At 40.6% G+C, this 25,316-nt stretch overlaps 1 protein-coding gene across 1 annotated transcript in view; it reads left to right on the plus strand.

Annotated features, from left to right (window-relative positions):
• The window catches only part of DNAH6 (dynein axonemal heavy chain 6), a 271,992-nt gene that overhangs the window by 96,667 nt on the left and 150,009 nt on the right, over positions 1–25,316 (plus strand). The window contains exons 23-33 of the mRNA XM_086326512.1: positions 574–670; positions 3,037–3,256; positions 6,503–6,667; positions 6,751–6,864; positions 8,961–9,086; positions 9,172–9,327; positions 10,035–10,196; positions 17,010–17,147; positions 18,345–18,512; positions 20,426–20,574; positions 22,554–22,661. Coding sequence (XP_086182638.1) covers positions 574–670; positions 3,037–3,256; positions 6,503–6,667; positions 6,751–6,864; positions 8,961–9,086; positions 9,172–9,327; positions 10,035–10,196; positions 17,010–17,147; positions 18,345–18,512; positions 20,426–20,574; positions 22,554–22,661 — 1,603 coding nt within the window. The remainder of the gene's footprint in view (positions 1–573; positions 671–3,036; positions 3,257–6,502; positions 6,668–6,750; positions 6,865–8,960; positions 9,087–9,171; positions 9,328–10,034; positions 10,197–17,009; positions 17,148–18,344; positions 18,513–20,425; positions 20,575–22,553; positions 22,662–25,316) is intronic.

The raw sequence follows: 25,316 nt of genomic DNA on the forward strand, positions 1-25,316 counted from the left end.
GTAGCGTTTAGAGAATGGCTTTGTTTGGAGGGTCAAGAGGAGGCAGTTGTTTGGCTTTAGTTTGTGCACCCCTAATCCCCAAAAGTGAATGATGCCGGATAAAAAGGTTTCAAATTAAATGCTTGTTCTTCAGTGGCAGATATTAAAATTAATGTCATCATTAAGGGATAGACTTGGAGCTTGGAGTTGGTAGACGCAAAGTATTACACTTAGAATGGATAAACAACAAGGTCCTAATGTATAGCATAGGGAACTATACTCAGTATCCTGGGGTAAGCAATAATGGAAATGAAGATAAAGGAATGTATATATGTGTATAACTGAGTGATTTTGCTATACAGCAGAGATTATCACAGCATTGTAAGTCAACTATACTTCAATTAAAAAATAGAATAAGATAGATGCTGAAAAAAATACTTAACACTCTTAACCAACCTTCCCAAATTTTAATTTATTAGACCATTCTTTTACCAAATAAAACCAAAGCTTTTAAAAAAGTTAATATCATATTTAAAATTATATTCTCTATTTATTTCAACAAGACTTTACCAATACCTTTTTTTCAATGAACAGGGCTTCTGGAGACTTTTCAAAATAATAATGCATTACTTGACCAAATTCAGAAGTGTCTAGAGGCATATTTAGAATCAAAAAGAGTTATCTTTCCAAGGTAAGTTTATAAAGCTACCAACAACATTTTTAGTAGCTGAGTTTCCATGAATTTGTGAAGATATACTTTAAAACAAACCATAACCTCAAAACATCAGGGGACCAAAAAGGGAAGCAGGAAATATATTTCATAATAGCAATGTAGCTCTTGTCAAGGATAAAGATACAGTGTTTGGTTTAAGTGGGTAGGTGCTGGAAGAAATCTTGATCACAGCACCGTTTCACTGCTGGGTGTGTATGTGTGCACCTGCATGAGTGCATGTGTCCATGGATGTATCTGTAAAAAGTTAGAGACCTTTGTTGCCTGAGCTGATTTCTTTAGGCTAATTGATGGCCTAAGAGGGTCACTGTAGAAGTCATCTAAAAGGTCATTTCACAAATTCCAAATGAAATTTTTTACTCATCCATTCATTCTAGAAACATACCAAATGTTTTGCTCAGTGTTAAAGATATAAGAAGAAAAGGCCAGATCCCTGCTCTAATGGCGCTCGTGGTTAGCACGTGGACAGTCATGTAAATAAACCATTTCAGTGCAATTATATACGAACAGACTATGACTACCTGATGATCACAAGAGCTCCAGACTTCATTCACTGGGGCACATTGTACCGTAACATAGACAATATCACAAAATGTTCATCTTCTGTGGATTTTTCCTGTTAGCTATAAAAGAAATGGCTGGTAAGTTCTGTCCAAGTCAGCCAGTGTTACATGCTTATGTTGGTTATTTGGTTAAGAGGGTTTGTTGCTGGGTACCACTCCAGGGTATGTATATACACGAGACATCCAAGATCTGGAAGATTTGATTGAGTTCAACAGATTCAGGCAACACAGGAAAAGATAGAGGAATAGGTTTGAGATGTGCCTTTTATTTCACTCTTAAAGCAGTGGCTCCCAGCTTGGGTCTCCCCAGTGTAGAGAAAATCTGTACACTACTTCTGATATTTAAAGAAACCTGGACACAAATTTACCTGTGATAATGCTGAACACCAAAAGCATCAGCTTTTGTTTTTTCCTTTTGTTTAGAATTATGTCAACTAGGCCTGCAGTGTTTATTAGGTCAAGAGGCTCTGTGCACCATTGATTTCACTTTCCAAGCCTTAAGAAAGACATGTTATGAACCATATGAATTAGTTCCTGGGGCCACAAGTTAGGTCCTGGGGACACAAGAGGAATGCAGCATGGTTCCTGCTTTGTCAGGGTTCATAGTCCAATCTTGACAGTTGTCTGTTTCATTAGTTGAAAAGGGAGATGAATTATTCTGTATCTGGTAGGACTGATAGAGTGCAACCCCAAAACATCTTTATTTCTAAAGACTACCTCTGCATTCCCTACAAGGGGCTAGTTTCTTCCTGCTCAGAATCTTAAGCAGACCTCATGAATTTTCTGGCCATTCTCAGATAATAATGCCAAAAAATCTCTTGTTGTCTTAACCCACTAAACAATCTGTAATCATCGAAACTCTGAAATTCTTTCAAAGTGAAAACATCTCCCTTCTCTGGCCCAGGCCTGTTGCAAAGCTGAAGCCTTTAGTGATGATAAGGATGTATAATGGCCAACCCTCCCTACTTCCTATTAGGTTTCTGGGATCTCCAGGTTTGGGGCAGGGAAGGGAGGAGAGGCAGTACAGCAGGAGAAATCTGAGTTGGCTGGTACCCAACTGGCCCCCTCTCTCACATGGGGCCTTCCATGAGCTCATGGGATGACTCCAGTCCTGAGGGATCTCTCATAGGCAGTTTCCTCCATAGGAGTAAAGTGTCTTCTCCAGCCAGACCCTCATCCCTCTCTCTCATCCCTCAGCATCCAGGTATGCCCCTTCTCCAGGTTTTTTTTTTTTTTCCATAGAATATCTTCATGCCTTCAAATGGCCCTGTTGGGCATCTAAGAAAATCCCTTGCCAGCTCACATCAGCACAGCCCACATGTGTGTAGTCACAGAATCAAATAAGTTTCCAGCAACCACACATTCATTTAGTCAACAAATTATGTATTGAATACCAGGTATATATGAGGTACAAGGCTGAATTCCAGGGAAAACAAATAATATACCTTCACTTTAGGAGCTCAAAGCCAAGTAACAGACATGTGACCAAATCAGTATCATACAAGTGCTAGCATTTTTACAAATTTTATGAAAAATCTCTACCTTTTATGTACCAGGCACTAACTCCAGACGCTTGAGATGCAGCCACACTAATCTTTATAATAATCATATTTAGAGATGTGTGGCTTCCCCAGAAACCTAAAACCAATAGGTCCAGGAAATCAGTGGATGGGGAAGAGATGTGGGCAAGGGATTCATCTATCATGCCTATATAAGGTTTTGCTTCAATTTCAAGTTACATTTTAAGTATATTCTTTAATCTAGATTTTACTTCTTGTCAAATGATGAGCTCTTGGAGATTTTGGCCCAGACACGAAATCCCCAAGCTGTGCAGCCTCACTTAAGGAAATGCTTCGACTCCATTTCAAAGCTTGAATTTGCTCTCCTGCCTCCTACTGAGGGAAAAATTCCTGGAATGGATGCAGAGCCAGAAAAGGTTTACACTAATGATATTTTAGCGATGCTATCACCAGAGGGAGAAAGGGTAAGGTATTCTTGTTAATAATTCTTTATGGGTAAACTTGGTTACTCTTCCAGGGTTGGAGAATGGAGATTGTACTCATCAGCATGCTAAGCATTCACAAAGTGCTACATGCCCTGGTCTTGGGCTGGCTCAACAATTTCAAAAATAACCATGATTAAATTCTTGCCCTCAAAGAATTCAAAGTCCAGCAGAGACATAGTCAAACAACTGAAAAGTCCCATACTAAATGTAATAACAGAGGTGTGTGCTCTGTTCTTGGAAACAGGGTGGAAAGAACTGGAGCCAAGTCTTAACTCTCCACAAGGAGCAAAGGAGTAGCCTAGATAAGAGCTGGTTCTACTGCCTGGTCACCTGGATTCCACTCCCAATCTTTAATCTCAGCTATAAAATGAGGATTAGTAATAGTGCCCAAATGAGTTGCTGGGGATTTTTCAGGTGTTCCTGTATGTACATTACTTTAGAATAGTACCAAGCGGGTGCTATGAAGTATTAGTTGTCACTGTTTGACTGCAGTGTCTCCTAGGCTCTGCACAGTACCTGGAATACAGTAGGCATCAACCAAGTGAATGCACTAGCAGACTATGGGGAACCAAGTGACATCACAGAGGAGAATCACACACAGACAGACACACACACAGAGGCAGCCAAGGAAGATGGAGAGCAGACAAGTCACTCAGGGAAATGCCAAGGATTTTAGTCCAATTAGAACACAGTAGTATATCTATGGGATCAGTAAGAACCCATAGGCATTTTACTTGTACTATACAGACACCCCAATGTTCATAGCAGCATTGTTTACAATAGCCAAGACATGGATGCAAACTAAGTGCCCACCAACAGATGGATAGTTAAGAAGATGTGAATATATATGTATATATATCGTTGTTGTTGTTCAGTTGCCAAGTCCAGTCCAACTCTTTGTGACCCCATGGACTGCAGCACATCAGGCCTCCCAGTTCCTCAACATATCCTAGAGTTTGCCCAAGTTCATGTCCATTGCATCAGTAATGCCATTCAGAGTAATGGGATATTACTCATCCATAAAAAAGTATAAAACTTTACCATTTGCAACAATATACGTGGACCTGGAGGGTTTTATGCCAAGGGAAATAAACAAAGACAAATATTGTATATTTTCCCTTAATAGGGGATCTAAAAAATAATACAAACTAGTAAATATAACAAAACAGAAACAGATTCACATATATAGAAAACAAATTAGTTACTAGTGGGAAGAGTCAAGGAGGGTAGGGTATTATAGGGGTAGGGGATTAAGAGATACACACTACTAATACCACATATAAAATAAATAAACAACAAGGAAATATTGTACAGCACAGGGCAGTATAACCACTAAAGTAATAACTTTAAATGAAGTAGAATCTATAAAAATATTGAATCATTATGTTGTATTCCTGAAACTTATAGAATATTGTAAATCAAGTAGACCTCAATAAATTTTTTTACTTGACCTAAATTGATTCTCTGGCAAAAGACTTTGCTCATCACTAGTGCAGATTAAAGAGGAAAGACCCCTAAATCTGCCAGGATTTAGGGAAGACAGGACATGTAAAGCGAGGGTAGAAGAAGTGAGCAGATTCTGGAGCCCAGATAAGCAAGGCAGTCAACCCACTCCAGTACTCTTGCCTGGAAAATCCCATGGACGGAGGAACCTGGTAGGCTGCAGTCCATGGGATCAAGAAGAGTCGGACACTACTGAGCGACTTCACTTTCACTTTTCACTTTCATGCACTGGAGAAGGAAATGGCAACCCACTCCAGTGTTCTTGCCTGGAGAATCCCAGGGATGGTGGAGCCTGGTGGGCTGCTGTCTACGGGGTCACACAGAGTCGGACACAACTGAAGCGACTTAGTAACAGCAGCAGTAGCAGCAGCAGCAGGTCATTGAAAGTCCAAGAAATAAATGTGAAAAGGACTGAAAAGTGTCAATTGGAGTGAACAATTGGGAGAACACTGGTTACTTTAGGGGCTTCCCAGGTGGCTCAGTGGTAAAGAATCCACCTGCCAATGCAGGAGACGCAGGTTTGATCCCTGGATTGGGAAGATACCCTGGAGTAGGAAATAGCAACCCACTCCAGTATGCTTGCCTAGAAAATTCCATGGACAGAGAAGTCTGGCAGGCTGCAGTCTGCTTGGGTCCAAAGAGTCAGACACTACTGAGCACGCACCCACCTGATCACCTTAATAACCTGACCAGGTTTAGAGGAATGGTTGGAGCCAAAAATCATATGGCAGCAGGTAGGCAAAGAAAGTGGAGGAATTCGTTTAGCACACATAAACTCTTCTTTGGGCTTTCCTGGTAGATCAGACAGTAAAAAGTCTGCCTGCAATGCAGACCATATTCCATCCCTGGGTCAGGAAGATCCCCTGGAGGAGGGCATGGCAAGCCACTCCAGTATTCTTACCTGGAGAATTCCAAAGACAGAGGAGCCTTGTGGGTAAGATACAACTGAGCAAAGAGTTGGACACAACTGAGTGACACACATATACACACACACACACGGCTCCTCTTTCCACACAACTGAGTCACACACACACACACGGCTCCTCTTTCCACACAACTGAGTCACACACACACACACACACACACAGCTCCTCTTTCCAAGAGGTGGCCCCAAAGGGAAGCCGTGAAATAACCCACTAAGTATAGGTGGGTAGCGGAGAAGGCAATGGCACCCCACTCCAGTACTCTTGCCTGAAAAATTCCATGGATGGAGGAGCTTGGTAGGCTGCAGTCCCATGGGATCGCGAAGAGTCGGACACGACTGAGCAACTTCACTTTCACTTTTCACTTTCATGCATTGGAGGAGGAAATGGCAACCCACTCCAGTGTTCTTGCCTGGAGAATCCCAGGGACCGGGGAGCCTGGTGAGCTGCGGTCTATGGGGTCGCACGGAGTCAGACACAACTGAAGTGACTTAGCAGCAGCAGCAGAGGTGGGTAGGTACTTCCCTAGAGGTTCCTTAGCTAACACTCCGTGCTCCCAATGCAGGGGGCCTGAGTTTGATCGCTGGTCAGGGAACTAGATCCCACGTGCCACAACTAAAAATTCTGCATGAGGCATAGCCAAACAATTTTTTTTTTTTTTTAAGTATAAGTGGGTAAAGTGAGAGTGGAATATCAATAGAAAGTTTCAGTGTCTGTGGCCACGCTGCCGTGTTTACCGAGCTCAGGATTCTTTTAGGGATGTATGGAGGATGTTATCACCTCTCTGATTACCTCCCAGGTGAGCCTGGGGAAAGGCCTAAAGGCTCGAGGCAACGTGGAGGAGTGGCTGGGCAAAGTGGAGGAAGCCATGTTCACGTCTCTGCGCCGCCTGTGCAAAGCCGCCATCGCGGACTATCTGGGGAAACAGAGAACAGTGTGGGTGGTCGCAGGCCACCCTTCTCAGGTAACAGGCCCCTTTCAGTCTCCGCCTCTGCATCTTACTCGGCTGAGAGGAAGCCCACACTGAAGGAGGGTGTTTCCCTGCAGGTGATCCTGACCGTTTCTCAAATCATGTGGTGCCGCGATTTGACGGAGTGTTTGGAAAAAGAAGAGGGGAATCACTTAGAGGCCCTGGAAGATTTTGAAAAAGTGAACTTTGAGGTGAGATTACGAGCAGGTCAATATCAGACGTATCGCTGGGCAAGATGGTCCCAGTGGCTCTTATGGGCGTGGTTGATACAAGTTCATTACTTCGGAAATTGTAAGGCTCTTCTCCTAAGGATAAAACAGTGACAGGTTACTAAAATCTTTCTGCATCTTTCTAATATCGACGAGAGAAGTCATAAACATTACTTAACTAAATGATTAGCCTCCGTTTTGTAAATCATAGAAGTCATGAAGTGTCATTACATCATTATGTCACATAAAAAAATGTTTCTGAAGGCCTGTAATCTGTATTTTAATCAAGGATCACAGAATGAATTGTAAAAGGCTCTATTTCAACTATGTATGAAATAAATATATATTAATTAATAAAACTGAATGGCTTTTAACTGTTTAAAAAAAATTTGTAAGGCTCTGAGATGACATCCAAAGATTTGGGGTGCTCACAAAAACTGTCTCTGTTCAAGTTTTCTCAGCAATACTCCCTTGATGTTTGCATAGTATTTATGTGTGTGGTCAGTCGCATAGTCGTGTCTGACTCCTTGTGAACCCATGGACTGCAGCTGTCCAGGCTCCTCTGTCCATGGGGATTCTCCAGGCAAGAATACCAGAGTGGGTTGCCATGCCCTCCTCCAGGTGATCTTCCCAACCCAGGGATCAAACCCAGGTCTCCCGCATTGCCATATTTATATGAATACTTTTAACAATAGAAGGAAAAAAAGAAATTCAAAAGGAAAAATGTCAGGATTATCAGGGTTTGCCACCTTTAAGGAGAAATGGTATACTGGATCCTGATGTCTCTCCCAGAAGTTGATTTGATCCAGGAAAACCACAGGATTTGTGCCATTTCTGTTCTTCAGCCCAACACATGCTTTTCTACTGTTTTATAGAACCCTTAGGCAATGATAAGTAAAGCCATAAGATTGAATTAATCAAATAGCATTCTACACAAATTTTTGAGCTATCCTTAAAAATTGCAGCTTACAGCGGGGCCAGATCTTCAACTCCAAATCCAATTCTACTTCCAAGCAATGTTGCATTTTTAAAGACTCACCCTTAGGGGAATTTTCTGGTGCTCCAGTGGTTAGAACTCTGCTCTTGCACTGCAGAGGGCACGGCTTTGATTCCTGGTTGGGGAACTGAGATCCTGCATTCTGCATGGCATGGCCAAAATAATTTTTTTTAGAAAATCACACTTAAATCAGAAAAAGGAGGAAACAGCTTCCTTGAAATAAAACTCTCTTAGAAGGTTCTCAATAGAATTTCACCTCAGAGAGCTCCAGAGAGAAGACTCACTAAGGAAAGTCCCACTGATCTCTTTACAGAGGTGACCCTTGATCAGGATCAGCCTGAGTGAAAATTCAGCCAGTCAAGGTTTTCAGAGTCACTGCCCTTCTTTGAAAAAGATTTAATGAGTTAACATGAATGCTTTTGGTTAATCAGCCATTGGCTTGGTTAAAATGCCTGAGTTTTATGAATATCCAAAAATAAAAGAACCTAGCCCTATAAATGAGAAGCACTACCTTAATCATTTAATTTTTGAGGAGAACAGTCTTCTCTGGAGACATCATCACAGGATGGTTAAGAGCTTTCCTCAAGGCAAATGTCTACCTGAGTCTCATTTTTGCCACTTTATTGACTGTGACGGCCACCAGTTTACTTACCCTCTCTGACCTTCAGTTTCCTCTCACGTGAAATGGGGGTAAATCTAGTATGTATTTCATAGAAGTCTTATTGGAATCAAAAAAGTTAAATTGTTGTAGTATTTGGTCACAGAATTACAGACTTTTATGAAATTTGGAATTGCCATTTGTCAAAACTGTTTAATTTTTTAAATATTAATAAATTTGTCATCTTTATTTTATTTTATGTTATATTTTCTTGGCCATGCCACATGACATATGGGATCTTAGTTCCCCAACCGGGGATTGAACCTGTGCCCCTTGCATTGGAATCCCAGAATCTATCTAATTTTATAGATACTTAGTTTTATAGATAATTCTGGCAAATATCTATTCCAAACCTAGTAGTAAAAAGATATACATGTAAACTGGTTTTTGAAAATTAATGATCATATTTTTTTTCATTTGTAGAGATTAAATGCCCTGGCTGCAATAGTCCGAGGCATCCTTCCTAAATTACACAGAAACATCATAACTGCCTTAATTACTATTGATGTACATGCAAGAGACATAGTCACTGAACTTGTTCAAGCCAAGGTAATTGTTTCATTCAAATAAAATCATATGTTTCTTTCTAAAATGAATGCATCTACCAAGTGTATCATTGTCATCACTTCTGCAGGTGCAGGTAGTTGACTCCTTTGACTGGCAGAGACAGCTGCGCTATTACTGGGATGTAGACCTGGACAATTGTGTGGCGAGGATGGCGCTCTCTCAGTACACCTATGGCTATGAGTATTTAGGTGCATGCCCGAGATTAGTTATTACTCCTCTCACGGTAAGTTACTGACCGTTAGGTTCATGACTGTTTTTTTTCCCCATCATAATAGTTCTGAAACATTTCTAAGATTAAACCTTGAAAGAATTTGCTGTGAATACATCTTCATATCGCAGAGATTTATTTACTCTATTTGATCGTGTGCCTGAATTTTTTAGTATGTTTCAGTTGCTGTAGAACCTTTCATGAGTGAAGTAAGTCAGAAAGAGAAAAACAAATATTACATATTAATGAACATATATAGCATCTAGAAGAAAATGGTACCAATGAACCTACTTGCAGGGCAGGAATAGAGAAGCAGATGTAGAGAATGGACTTGTGAACACAGGGAGGGAAGAAAGGGTGGGATGAATTGAGAAAGTAGCATTGACGTACATTTTACTGAGTGTAAAACAGATAGCTAGTGGGAAGCTGCTGTATAGCACAGGGAACTCAGCTTGTTGCTCTGTGATGATCTAGATGGGGAGGGGCGGGATGAGGAGGCAGGTGAGAGGGAGGCTCAAGAAGGAGGAGATATGTATATATATAGTTATGAGTAATTCACATTGTTGTACAGCAGAAACCAACACGACATTGTAAAGCAATTATCCTCCACTTAAAAATATATTTTAAAAAATAAATAACAACCCTCCTGCTATAGAAAGTACTTACAAATTTGTGGCCAGTGTCAGTTCCCTTCAATAATGACAATTTATCCTTTTCTTCAGGATCGCTGCTACCTTTGCCTCATGGGGGCTTTGCAGCTGGACCTGGGAGGTGCACCAGCCGGTCCTGCTGGAACTGGGAAAACAGAGACCACCAAAGACCTTGCAAAAGCCCTTGCCATCCAGTGTGTGGTCTTTAACTGCTCTGATGGTTTGGACTACAAGGTACAGTCTTGGTGTATAAACGCTAACATTAAGTGCTTCATTGTGGCTTTCTCTGTTTGCACTGTGACACAGAAAAAGAAGGAGAAAAAGGGGTGATGGCAAACTGGGGAAAACTGGTGGGGCCAGAAGGAGGTCCAACCAGTCCATTCTAAAGGAGATCAGTCCTGGGTGTTCATTGGAAGGACTGATGCTAAAGCTGAAACTCCAATACTTTGGCCACCTCATGCAAAGAGTTGACTCATTGGAAAAGACTCTGATGCTGGGAGGGCTTGGGGGCAGGAGGAGAAGGGGACGACAGAGAATGAGATGGCTGGATGGCATCACCGACTCGATGGACGTGAGTTTGAGTGAACTCTGGGAGTTGGTGATGAACAGGGAGGTCTGGCGTGCTGCAATTCATGGGGTCGCAAAGAGTCGGACACGACTGAGCAACTGAACTGAACTGAGTGGGGCCAGGAATGATTAAAGTGGAATAAATAGAGCAAGGGAGACTAGTCAACACAAGGCAATCTGGGTGGGTCAGGTAGGAATCAAGGCCCGGATTTGTCAAATGGTGGTAAAAATGAGGTATAAAACACAATAGCAGGGAAATCTAGGAACAAGGAATAAGCTTACAGGAAGAGAAGAGTAGGGACTTCCCTAGTGGTCCAGGGACTAAGATTCTGTACTCCCAATGCAAGGGGCCCTGGGTTTGATCCCTGGTCAGAGAACTAGACCCCACATGCTGCAACTAAGATCCACTGTAGCCAAATAAATAAATTAATATTAAAAGAGAGATGAGCAATTCAGAGTTGTGTATTAAAAATGAAATGAGACACGTGTACCCAATGTTCATCGCAGCACTGTTTATAATAGCCCGGACATGGAAGCAACCTAGATACCCATCAGCAGATGAATGGATAAGAAAGGTGTGGTACATATACACAATGGAGTATTACTCAGCCATTAAAAAGAATACATTTGAATCAGTTCTAATGAGATGGATGAAACTGGAACCTATTATACAGAGTGAAGTAAGCCAGAAAGAAAAACACCAATACAGTATACTAACGCATATATATGGAATTTAGAAAGATGGTAACAATAACCCTGTGTACGAGACAGCAAAAGAGACACTGATGTATAGATCCATCTTATGGACTCTGTGGGAGAGGGAGAGGGTGGGGAGATTGGGAGAATGGCATTGAAACATGTATAATATCATGTATGAAACGAGTTGCCAGTCCAGGTTCGATGCACGATACTGGATGCTTGGGGCTGGTGCACTGGGACGACCCAGAGGGAGGGTATGGGGAGGGAGGAGGGAGGAGGGTTCAGGATGGGGAACACAGGTATACCTGTGGCGGATTCATTTCGATATTTGGCAAAACTAATACAATATTGTAAAGTTTAAAAATAAAATAAAATGTAAAAAAAAAAAAAAAGAAATCCATAGGAGGTGAGAATTCAGGGAAAGATTTTTTCATTGAGTAGTTCTCAAACTTTTTGATCACAGGACCTTTTTACACTCTTAAAAATTATTGAGACCTCCAAAGAATTTTTGTTTATATGTATGGGTTATACCTGTTGATATTTTCCATGTTTTAAGTTAAAATTGATGCATCTTAAATATTTATCTGTTTTAAAATAACCATAATCAATTATTACATGTTAGCATAAACACACATTTTGAGAAAAATAACCATTTTTCAAAACGAAAAATTTAGTGAGAAAAGTGACAATATTTTATATATTTTTAAATCTCTTGTTTGGTATAATGGAATGTGGCCAGATTCCCTATGGGAGAATATCTGCTTCTGCATCAAATCTTTTGAGATATGTTATTTTGATTGAAGTATTTGAAGAGAAATCTAGCCTTACACAGATATACACACTAAAAGAGAGGAATAGGTTAATAGCTTCTTCAGATAATTGCTGATATTCTTCTTTGAAACTATACCAAAACTTGACAAGTGGCAGTTTCTTAAAGATTATTTGTGATGTGGAAACTGAAACAAAATACTGAGAAAAACAAACTCTGTTCTCTCCTGAGAGAATGAGACTGAAAAGGCAAATAACATTTTAGCATTATAATGAGTCCTTTGACCTCACAGACCCCCTAAAAGAAACTCTGGGACTTGCAGGGGTCCCCAGATGACACTTTAGAAGAGAGATTTGGGAGAATGGCATTGAAACATGTAAAATATCATGTATGAAACGAGATGCCAGTCCAGGTTCAATGCACGATACTGGATGCTTGGGGCTGGTGCACTGGGACGACCCAGAGGGATGGTATGGGGAGGGAGGAGGGAGGAGGGTTCAGGATGGGGAACACATGTATACCTGTGGTGGATTCATTTTGATATTTGGCAAAACTAATACAATTATGTAAAGTTTAAAAATAAAATAAAATTAATTAAAAATAAAATAAAAAAAAAAAGAATCTCCAGCATCAGGATTATGGCACATACACCTTCTTAGCCCCTTCATGGATCCCAGCCCTGTCATGGTGAAGGGGCTTGTGTAACTCAGTGAAGCTGTGAGTCATGCCACCTGGGGCCACCCAAGAGAGACAGGACATAGTGAAGGGTTCTGACAAAATTGGTCCACTGGAGGAGGAAATGGAAACTCCTCCCAGTATTCTTGCCATGAGGACCCCATGAACAGTATGCAAAGGCAAAAAGTATGATACCCGATGAGCGCCCCACCGCACCCCAGGCCCAGATCAGGTGTCCAATATGATACTGGGCAAGAGCAGGACAAAAAAAAAAAAAAAAGAAACTGCTGTTTTAGCATCAGTTCAGTTCAGTTCAGTTGCTCAGTCATGTCCAACTCTTTGTGACCCCATGAACCGCAGCACACCAGACCTCCCTGTCCATCACCAACTCCCAGAGTTCACCGGGATCCATGTCCATCGAGTTGATGATGCCATCCAACCATCTCATCCTCTGTCGTGCCCTTCTCCTCCTGCCCCCAATCCCTCCCAGCATCAGGGTCTTTTCCAAAGAGTCAGCTCTTCACATCAGGTGGCCAAAGTATTGGAGTTTCACCTTCAGCATCATTCCTTCCAATGAACACCTAGGACTGATCTCCTTTAGGATGGACTGGTTGGATTTCCTTGCAGTCCAAGGGACTTTCAAGAGTCTTCTCCAACACCACAGTTCAAAAGCACCAATTCTTTGGCACTCAGCTTTCTTTATAGTCCAACTCTCACATCCATACATGACCACTGGAAAAACCATAACCTTAACTAGACGGACCTGTGTTGGCAAAGTAATGTCTCTGCTTTTTAATATGCTGTCTAGGTTGGTCATAACTTTCCTTCCAAGGAGTAAGCGTCTTTTAATTTCATGGCTGCAGTCACCATCTAAAGTGATTTTGGAGCCCCCCCAAAATAAAGTCAGCCACTGTTTCCACTGTTTCCCCATCTATTTGCCATGAAGTGATGGAACCAGATGCCATGATCTTAGTTTTCTGAATGTTGAGCTTTAAGCCAACTTTTTCACTCTCTTCTTTCACTTTCCTCAAGAGGCTCTTTAGCTCCTCTTCACTTTCTGCCATAAGGGTGGTATCATCTGCATATCTGAGGTTATTGATATTTCTCCTGGCCATCTTGATTCCAGCTTGTGCTTCCTCCAGCCCAGTGTTTCTCATGATGTACTCTGCATATAAGTTAAATAAGCAGGGTGACAATATACAGCCTTGATGTACTCCTTTTCCTATTTGGAACCAGTCTGTTGTTCTATGTCCAGTTCTAACTGTTGCTTCCTGACCTACATACAGGTTTCTCAAGAGGCAGGTCAGGTGGTTTGGCATGCCCATAGCATGTTAATATCTAATTTGGAGAGTTGTATATCCCCTGAAGGGTGTGGAGCAGAGATCCTCAACCTTTGGGCCATGGACTGGTACCTCCTGTCAGACCAGCAGTGGCATTAGATTAGAAATTAAGTGTACAATAAATGCAATGTGTTTGAATTGTCCCAAAACCATCTCCCCTACCCAATATGTGGAAAAATTGTCTTCTACTAAATCCATCTCTTGTGCCAAAAAGATTGGGGACCACTGGTGTAGAGGACCTTCAGAAAAAAGACAAAGCTCATTCCTGGCAACTTCCCAACTTCCCAGTCAGACATGGGGGAGGAGAAAGACTTCTCAGTGTGAAGGAGGCATTGTGCCACCTTCACCTCGTCCATCCCAGTAGGGCAGGTGGATGTGGATGCCTCTTCCAGGAGCAGAAACAAGAGAAGGACAAACCAGCTGTCAGTTCCCACACAGAAGTAGCTGACAACAGAAGCAGTTACTGACATTAGACATTAGACCTTTTGTGGACTTTTAGGAAGCATGCATGAAGGGAAAGAGCTTCCAGTGTTCCCCAAATATATTAGCATTGAGTTCTGAAACTAGGGGAACCTGTATGTCATGCTAAAACAGCCTAGGGAATAAAATTAAGTCCCTTTTAAAAATAGTAAAATTAAGTGATTCTAAGAGAGAGAGCTGGAGGAACCCACCTGTATTGAAAAATGTCTTTTTCCCCTTCTTGGAGTCCTACTTCTTATGCTCACTTCAGCAGGTAGTAACTTCAGGTGGTCAACAGAGATGGTACAGACTGTGTAACATCACTCTGATGGAGACACATTTCATTTTCTTCTTTTTGTCTCCTGTTGCCCATCAGTCCTTGTATACCATCGAAAGCTCTTCCACGAGCAGGTTGTGACTGGATGACCAACATCATTGTGAGCTTTCTGTCCTCTGTCCCTTGGTTGGGGATTTAAGATCCTACAAGCTGCTCAGCCAAAAAAGAATGCCAGCTTGGTCTTTAGTTGTTCCATTGTTCAGTCCATCTATTTCATTTTTGTAATGTAGGCTGTATTATAATTAAGTTCCAAGGATTGTTTCTTATCTCTGGCTCTTTTTTTTTTTTTTTTAGAACATCTTGTTTTATACTATAGTAATGTAATTTCCTCTAAAATCTCTCTGAGGATTCCATTTAAATTTTTACATTTTTTGTTTTGTCCCCCAAATCACCTCCATTTTCTTCAGAGTTGCTTATTTTGTTTATTTTTCTTCTCTCTTTCTCGATGTTGATTTTTCTTAAATGTCTGTTAATCTTTACTTTTTAGTTCATAAGCATGGATAGGGGACTGAGTTGATCATTTAGAATAACTTGTTTCACCCCTGCTTTCAATGAAAGAGCTCCTGTGATCTCTGTGAGAATGTAAGATATTTGGCTGGCAGGCTTCCCCATAGAGTGTGTGGGCATGGGCAGCCAGGAAGCCAGAAACCTTTTATAAATACCAAAATAACAAGGATTTTTTTCTACAGTAGTAGAATTCAGTGGGTTTCACTCATGGATGGAGCCATCTGTCCTTTTGACTCTCAGTTGAGTAATGTGGAGGTCTGAAGTTATCTGTCTTTTCTTTTCTCTGCTTTCGTTTTCTCCCAAGCCTAATGTCTTCTCCCAGTATCTCCTAATGTCTCCCAAAGACAGATCTCCCCCTTTCTCAACAAAGCAGTCCTTGGGTATTATTCTGGAGGGAAAATTCAGTAATGCCAGCCTCAAGAACCCTGTTTAGTCTACTTGGAATGAGGAAAGAGAAGCACAGAGAAAGGCAGGGCCCACAAACCTGATCACTGCAAGTACTCACCTTTGACTAATTTCCAAGGATTGCCCTGGGACCTTCTCTGCTTTCCTTGCATGTATTGCTGATGGGTTCAGAGTTTCTTGGAGACCTTCCTGAAGGGTAGGTAGTTCTTCCTTCCTTCTGGCTTGGGCTGAATTCTGCCTTTCTCAGCTGAGTAATCAGTATTTATGAACTTTCCATCTTCCAGGATATTTTTTCAAAACTTTCTTTCTGCTGCTGGTTTTCCTTTCCATTATGTTTTTATCAGGTAGGCGCAGGTACAAATGCAGACACAGAAATGGAGAGAGTTCTGTCTTTCATACATGGTCATTTCAGAGAAAGGGATGTTATCCCTATGTGCTCAATTGACCACCTTGAAACAAAAAAGCCATTAGCTCTATTTTCAAAGAGATATAGATATGGTATGATGCAATATTTGTACTAATGCTTAACCCCAAATTCAAATCTCTAAAGGAACTTTCCTCTGTAGATAGCCACAGGTATGTATTCACTCTCCTGAACCACTAGGATTCTGCTGTAGAAGAAATTAACCACCATTACATTACCCTGTGTATGGGCTTCCCACGTGGCACTAGTAGTAAAGAAGCTGCCTACCAACGCAGAAGATGTAAGAGATGTGGGTTCCATCCCTGGATCAGGAAGATCCCCTGGAGGAGGATCTTCCACAGCAGTCCACTCTGGTATCCTTGCCTGGAGAATCCCATGGACAGAGGAGCCTGGCGGGCTACGGTCCATGGGGTTGCAAAGAGTCAGACATAACTGAAGCTCAAGTGACTGTGCTTCTGCTCAGTTGTTCCTGCATGTTGCCTGCCATGTGTAGTACCTGGTAAAGATGATGAAAATTTCCATCAGCAAAGTTTTCAAGGTTTTCTTAAGTAATTAAGTGTGTCTGTTCTGTGTGTCAGTTTCTTTGAGAACATGTATTTACATAGGTGAATGAGGATTATGAAAAAGTAGGTCAGATTGTCATTTTATCTAAAAATAAAAATGTTTCAAATCATTCAGAGAGCGGCAAAAACATATTTCCTCTAAGAAAAAGGTGTTAACTTCTGCCATGGCCCAGGAGTCACACAAACCTATTGCTTGTTTGCAGATACCACCTCTTGTCTTTTTAATACCTCAGCTCAGAATTTAACTTTGGCAGGAGTTCAACTCTACAGTACAGAGCTGAGTGGCATTCTTTTGATTTCAGATGATGGGGCGCTTCTTCAGTGGTCTGGCACAGTCAGGAGCCTGGTGCTGCTTTGATGAATTTAATCGGATTGACATAGAAGTTTTGTCTGTCATTGCTCAGCAGCTCATTACCATCAGGAATGCCAAAGCTGCAAAGGTAAGGGGCTGGGCATAGATATCATGTTTCTAGTCTGTAGATATCATGTTTCTTAAGTTTGTAGTATTCTTGCCTAGAACATATCGTGGACAGAAGAGCCCGGTGGGCTACAGTCCATGGAGTCACAAAAGAGTCAGACGCAACTTAGCAACTAAAGAACAAGAAGAAGTTCATAACAAACTTACATCATGTTGTATTTTAAGAAGGGCAGTGCTAACTTCAGCCTTTCTAGCCCATGTTTCCAATGTCATTGGTGAATGCAGCAGTGGAACTGAGCTGGGTGAATTAATTGCTCATCCAGGCAACACAATAAACAACTGTATGGCAGACACTGTGCTGGGACCTAGGGATATAGAGTTGGTGAGACTCAGTCTGTGCCCTCATGGAACCCTCTTATTCTTTGCTCCCCCAACACACACACATGCATGCTTGTACTCCCTTGTTCTTCTGTCCTCCGCCTCTTATTTTCCTCTTATTTTTCTTCTTCTTGCCTTTGACATTGATTTCTCTGCTCTGTTTCTCTAACTCTCCCTCTTCTGGGCTCTACTGCCTTCCTCACAGCCCCTAGTCTCAGCCTGTTGCTGGTAAAAAAATGAGAGGAGTCCTGGGGGACCCAAAGGGGCCTTGACTCTCCAGAAGTCACTGGACTGGAAAAGCCAAGGAGTGTAGGGACAGATGAAGATATTAGGGTGGCTTCAGTATTTAAAATGTGTTTTAGCCCCTTTGAACATGTTCCTGGAGAAGGATTTTGTACCGGAAAGGTGATGGCAGTGAAGGGTAGGACCAAGCCCCCCACCATTCTGTTGTGTTGACCTTGCAAAATTATGGTCATGAGGGCACCAAAGGGCAGGTGGGTATTCAGCCGGTACAAACCAGAACCTTGCGAGTTGTTTGATTTTTTTAATTATTTTATTTTAGTTATTATTTATTCATTTATTTTATTATGACTGGGCCAAGAAGGAGGAAACACCTGGGGCAAGGCAGGGGCAAGGAGGCAGACAGCAGGAAATGCTTAGCCCAGAAGAGAGGGAGAGTGAGTAGGACAAAAGCAGGAGGAAAACATTCCCAACAATAGGATTCAGTAGTTTTTGCTTGAATGCACGTCACACAAGTTTTGTACTCGAGAAATAATTATGGGGAAGAATTTACAAATATATGGCAAAGTGTTAACTTATATCTTCTCTTTCTTTTCAACAGCTCTCTAGATTCATGTTTGAAGGGCGAGAAATAAAGTTGGTTATGACTTGTGCAGCCTTCATCACAATGAATCCTGGATATGCAGGCAGAACTGAGTTGCCAGATAATTTGAAAGCCCTATTTAGACCCTTTGCAATGATGGTTCCAAATTATGCCTTGATTGCAGAGGTGAGCTTCACATTATAAAGCAGCAAAACTTTAAACTTGTTTCTTTTATTTAGTATTTGATTTCTATCATGATAGAAAGTTTCCATTATGAATGTACTCTGGCCAAGGTTATACGGTATTGTTTCCTCTTAAGTATGTAGATATGATTGTTACCACTTAGAATGTTGTGTGTGTGTGTGTAACTGCTGTATCCCCAAAGTCCAGTTTGCCATCTGGAATATTGTAAGCCCTGAAAACTGGAATAAATAAATGAACTTAATTAACCATTTCATTGGAATTTATCAGTTTGTCTCTAGGAATTAAAATGTCTAGATTATCCTAAAAAGACTATATTATTCTCACTTCTCTTGCTGCATTATTTTTTTAATTAGAGTCAAGAGGTGTTGAGTAGAAACAATACCAATCACTAATGATGAAAGACAGTGATTTGTTTCTAGTTTTGTCAATACAGTAAAAAAGATAGCCATCATTAATAAGCTAATTATGGTTGTATTTGTTTCTTCTCTATCTAGGAACCTTTCTGTTTAAACCGGTTTTTTTGTTTGTTTGTTTCTTCATACTAGCTAATAACCAGTGTATTTAAATCTTATATGTATTTTTCTTGACACTTTTTACTGAGGTATAATTTACATATAGTAAAGTGCACAGATCATAAGCGTACAACTGAGTGAATCCTTACATATGTATTCACCTGTGTGATCACCAAGACCAAGATGTAGGATATTTTCAAGACTCTGGAAGGCCCTTCATGCTCAATGCTACAGTTCACAAGGGACAGCACCTCTTTTAGAATGGAGTTTCTCAGAAAGCACATATTACTCCCACTGCTAGTAAATTTCTGACAACAGCTAATTTAAAATTTTCCTCTAATGAAGTAAAAGTAACTGCCTAAGAATAGACCATGCCAAATCCTATCATTAGAAAAATTACAACTTTTAATAGTATTAATATAATGCCTACAGGGTCTCATGAGTCTTGCAGCACACCTGTGGGTAAGATGGGATGCTGAGCAGCTAAGACACACATCCCTATGTAATATCCCACACCACTCTTACAGCAGAAAGTGAAAAAGAACTAAAGAGCCTCTTGATGAAGTGAAAAAAGAGTGAAAAAACTGGCTTAAAACTCAACATTAAAAAAACTAAGATCATAGCATTCGGTCCCATCACTTCATGGCAAATAGATAGGGAAATAGTAGAAACAGTGGCTGACTTTATTTTTGGGGGCTCCAGAATCACTGCAGATGGTGACTGCAGCCGTGAAATTAAAAGACACTGGCTCCTTGGAAGAAAAGCAATGACAAACCTAGACAGCATATTAAAAAGTAGAGACATTACTTTGTCAACAAAGGTCCTTATAGTCAAAGCTATGGTTTTTCCATAGTCATGTACAGATGTGAGAGTCGGACCATAAAGAAGTCTGAGTGCCAAAGAATTGATGTTTCTGAATTGTGCTGGAGAAGAATCTTGAGACTCCCATGGACAGCAAGGAGATCAAACCAGTCAGTCCTAAAGGAAATAAATCCTGAATGTTCATTGGAAGGACTGATGCTGAAGCTCCAATACTTTGGCCACCTGATGTGAAGGACTGACTCATTGGAAAAGACCCTGATGTTGGGAAAGATTGAAGGCAGGAGGAGAAGGGGACGACAGAGGACCGGATGGTTGGATGGCATCACCGACTCAATGGGCATGAGTTTGAGCAAGCTCTGGGAGATGGTGAAGGACAGGAAAGCCTGGCATGCTTCAGTCCATGGGGTTGCAAAGAATTGGGCACAACTGAGAGACTGGACACAACAACAACCGCTTGGAGAGATCTAATATCTTAACTAGATTTTGAATGCATTGGTATTATGCTACTGTGTTGTTATCAGTATAATATAATCAGGCATTGCATTATATTTTCCATTCTAGGTAATTCTATATTCTGAAGGATTTGAATCCAGTAAAATATTGGCAAGAAAAATGACCCAGATGTATAAGCTTTGCAGTGAACAGCTCTCTCAGCAGGATCACTATGACTTTGGCATGAGAGCTGTGAAGTCTGTACTGGTCATGGCCGGGTAAGAAACCTAAGTGGGCAAGAGTTGAGTTCCAGACTGTGTCATGCATTACTCATACATTTCATGAGTAATTCACAGATGGCTCTTAAAGCAACATGTTGTTGTTGTTCAGTGGCTAAGTCATGTTCAACTCTTTGCGACCCCATGGACTGCAGCACACCAGTCTTCCCAGTCCTCCGCTGTCTCCTGGAGTTTGCTCAAATTCGTGTCCATTGAGTCGGTGATGCTATCTTACCATATCATCCTCTGTTGTCCTCTTCTTTTGCCTTCAGTCTTTCCCAGCAACATGATTAATAAGTGTTAGCTGCCACTGTTATCATTCTTACCTTGACACACCCCCTGCCACAGTGAAAGGGCATCTCTCTTCATCTCACAACAGTTCTTCCCTGTGAGAACCAACATAGCTGCCATTAAGCTTTGGCTAGCGTTTTTTTTCACCTGAATGCATCCAGTATAATGGGTTTCAGCATATTAAAGGCTTAACCACCATGAGCCAGGATATGAAAGTGAAAGTGAAGGTCACTCAGTCATGTCCAACTCTTTGTGACCCCATGGACAGTAGCCTACCAGGCTTCTCTGTCCATGGGATTCTCCAGGCCAGAATACTCAAGTGGGTTGCCATTCCCTTCTCCAGGGAATCTCCCCAACTCAGGGATTGAGCCCAGGTCTCCTGCATTACAGGTAGATTCTTTACTATCTGAGCCAACTGATAAGGCATTCACTTTGTTATGCACATACACAATTAAGTCATCCCCATCAACTGACAAAGCCTAAAGCATTCAGAGAAACTTCAGTTTTATCTTCAGTACAAGCTTATGTCCTGGATCCCCTTCTCTGTCATTACAGTCTGGTCCAATGCTGAGCTTCTTACTAGTTTCTAGTGGCATGCACACATGCTAAGTCGCTTTCAGTCATGTCCAACTCTGTGACCCTACAGACTGTAGCCTGCCAGGGTTAGCCTGCCATGTCCATGGGATTCTCCAGGCAAGAATACTGGAGTGGGTTGCCATTTCTTTCTCCAGTGGATCTTCCCAACCCAGGGATCAAACCCACCTCTCACATCTCCTGCATTGGCAAGCAGATTGTTTACCCCTAGCACCATCTGGAAAGCTAGTAGAGCAAGAGCCTTTTCTCTTAAGGCCTTAGCTTCTCTCTTTATAACCTCTTGACATCCCTACCTCTGGAACCCCCCAACTTGTCCAGAGTCTCTCAGGGAATCTGTCTTTCATCTGCTCCTTCCTATCAGGCAATGATTCTCTGGCTTAGATTCTATTCACATAGGGCCCCTTCTGCCTGCCTCCCATACCCCTGGCTTCTGCACAAATCACCCTGCCTTTCCACCCTCTGTTCATTCCTTCAACCTCTCAGATACAATATTTCTACTCTGTACAGGATTGCCATTGAAGGAAGAAGGATACTGAGAAGTTCAGACATGCTTGTACTCAGAGAACATGACTGCAACCCAGGGGCAAGACAGACAAATGAGCAGTCATGTAGATTAGACTAGTTAGTGTGTGAGGGGAACCATGGTGCTGTGCCCTGGGGTTCCCTGAGGTGGGGGTGGAGGGAACTTTCTAGAAGAGGGAATGATTGAGCTGGGTTTTGAAGGAAAAATGAGAGCCAGCAAAAAACCATTCTGGGATAAGAGAAAAGAAAGTGACAGGGATCTGAACCATCATAATGTATTCAGAGAACTATAAATTCAGGTTGAATAAAGTCTGGATTGATAGGAGGTCCTTGAGAAAATGTTCCTATCATTCTCCTCAAGGCAAAGCAGCCTGTGCTTGACTTGTCCATGTGTTGTTTTGGAGATGGATCCTGGGCATGCCAGGGAAAATGGTCTCATCCTTCCAGTAGGAATTGGCAGTGGGGTGCCCTCCACAGCTTTCTGCAAGCAGAATCCCCAGCCCAGAGATTTAGAAAATCATGTTCAACATTATGTATTTACAACGTCATCTGAATTATTCCTTTAAATTTAGGTCTTTAAAAAGAGAGAACCCAGACCTCAGTGAAGATGTGGTGTTGATAAGAGCTTTGCGGGACTCTAACTTGCCAAAATTCCTAACAGATGACGCTATTCTATTCAGGTAAATGTCTAGGTGTTATAGAGAAAGCGTAACTACTATGTAGAGGTAAAGGATAGTTTATCTTCAAACATGTCAGTCTCTAGTAAGGTATCTTTTCTAGAGATACTTATTGCAATTTTAAAATGCTAGTTTCAAAAAAAGATACTAAAGTTTTAGCATCAATCCAATCATTTATTTTTTCAACTTATTGACCCCCAAGCTGCCTGCTATGCAAATTAGCATTTGGTTACAAATTCCTGACCTAAGAGAAGTTCCAGACTCAAAAGAAGTAGATCGGGGTCTCAACACAAATGTGATTGCTTTTATCTATTTCTACTTTCATTACTGAGTTTTATGTTTATTCAAGTCATATATGTATGTGGTTTTAAAAATGAAATGCTGTTTTAAGTTACTCTCAGGGAAAACAATAGTTTCCTGCCCTTTACCAACTCCCGCTTCCTAAAGACAATAACTTTTTAATTCATCTATTCGTCCTTTCATTTTCCTATTTCTGTCCATATCTTTTGGTACCACATTTGTGTCATTTCATGAACTTTTCAGTTTTAGATGTTATTAAGTTACTAACAGAGAGATGAAGATATGGACACACTTCTCTGCCCACCAACCCATCCTCTCTGGGTAGTCATGTGACAATATAACCAGAGCTAAATATACAGGATTTCCGTAATTTATTTTAGAGATATAAATATTACCCAAAGCTGAGCTGTCTTTCCCTTGTTATTAAAGTACCTTGCTTCTTATTTTTCCTGCATTTATTATTTATCTTAATTTTTGTTTTTTATGCCTTCACCAACTTTTCTATACCTCTATCACTAATTCATTTCAAAATTCTGCCAGAGTATAAATCTCCTAAAAACAAAAACGACCTTCATACACATCTGTCATCCTGGAATGTCTATTTATGACCTTACCGGGGATACTCTTTGCCTTTGTCCACCATCAGATCCCCTGATTGCCGGAATATGTGTCTTTGCACTTTTGGCAGAACACAGTGATGAAAATTCCTATATATTAATGATCGCTCACTTATGATATTGCTATAAGTGAGATTCTAGGAAGTACATTCCTGAGATCATGGGGTATGGACATTTTAAATTTAGATAGATCCTATCAGTATATCCTCCAAAGGCATTTTATATTTATAGATACAGATTTATGAAAATATGCATTTCCTTTTATATGTTTTAGAGAAAAATACCAAAATAGTAGCCTATTTTATATACATTATTTTGTTAGTACCACTGAGCATCATTTCTTCTGTTTATTAGTAATTTATATTTATTATTCTTGGAGCATTATTCTATTGTACTCTTTTACTTAGCAATTTGTGAGAAATCATGAACTTTATCTGGTAAAACATTGGAAATATTTCTCTAAGTATATAATTCACTCTAAGTTACGTTTAAAGCCTCTTACCTCACAGAAGTTTGATTTTTCCTTGTGTGTTTTTATTTTTTCACTTTATCAACTTTTTTAAAGTTACAGAATTTTTATCTTTTTGAGATAGACTTTCTTAACATAGTACTATAAATTCACCTCTTATATTTTCTTCTTGTATTTTTCCCTTGCTCTTTTTTATTGAAGTATAATTGATTTACAATATTGTATTAATTTCAGGTGTATAGCATAGTGATTGAATATTTCATAGATTATACTTCATTTGAAGTTATTATAAAATATTGGCTATACTCTGTGTGCTGAAAAATATATTCTTTAGCTTCTTTATTTTATACGTAGTAGCTTGTACTTCTTCACCCACTACCCCTATCTTGCCCCTCCCACTTCCTCTCACCACTGGTAACCACTAGTTTGTTCTCTGTATCTGTGAGTCTATTTCTTTTGCTATATTTACTAGGTTGTTTTATTTTTTTAGATTCCACATATAAGTAATAACAGATTATTTGTCTTTCTCTGTCTGACTTATTTCACTAAGCATAATACCCTCCAGGTCCACCCATATTTTTTCAAATGGCAAAATTTCGTTTTTTATGGCTGGATAATATTCCAACATACATTCCATTCATACAAAATCTCCTTTATCCATCTATCTGTTGGGTGACTCTTTGGTTGCTTCCATACCTTGGTTATTGTAATAATTCTTGATAATGCGGCTATAAATATTAGGCTGCGTATATCTTGTCAAATTAGTGTTTTCCTTTTCTTCAAATATATATCCAAGAGTGGAATTACTGGATAATATGGTAGTTATATTTTTAGTTTTTAAGGGCCCTCCATACTGTCTTCCATAGCAGCTGCACCAGTTTACATTCCCACCAAAAGTTTACAGGGTTCCCTTTCCTCCATATCCTCACCAACATTTGTTATTTGTGGTCTTTTCATTGATAGCCATTCTGACAGGTGTGAGGTGGTATCTCATTGTGGCTTAGAGTTTCATTCTCTGAGAATTAGTGATGTTGATCATCTTCTCATGAAGCTGTTGGTCATCTGTATGTCTTCTTTGGAAAAATGTCTGTTCAGGTCTAATGCCCATTTTTTAATTGGGTTTGTTTTTGATATTGAGTTGTATGAGCTATTTATTTATATATTTTGAGTATTAACCCCTCATAATTTGCAAATATTCTCTCATTCAGCAAGTTATCCTTTCATTTTGTCAGTGGTTTCCTTTGCTGTGAAAAACTTTTAAATTTAAGTAGG

The sequence above is a fragment of the Bos grunniens genome, chromosome 11 (genome assembly GCF_055505025.1).
Source record: "Bos grunniens cultivar Pamir isolate PY7600 chromosome 11, Bosgru_T2T1.0, whole genome shotgun sequence".
Taxonomy (NCBI): Eukaryota; Metazoa; Chordata; class Mammalia; order Artiodactyla; family Bovidae; genus Bos; species Bos grunniens.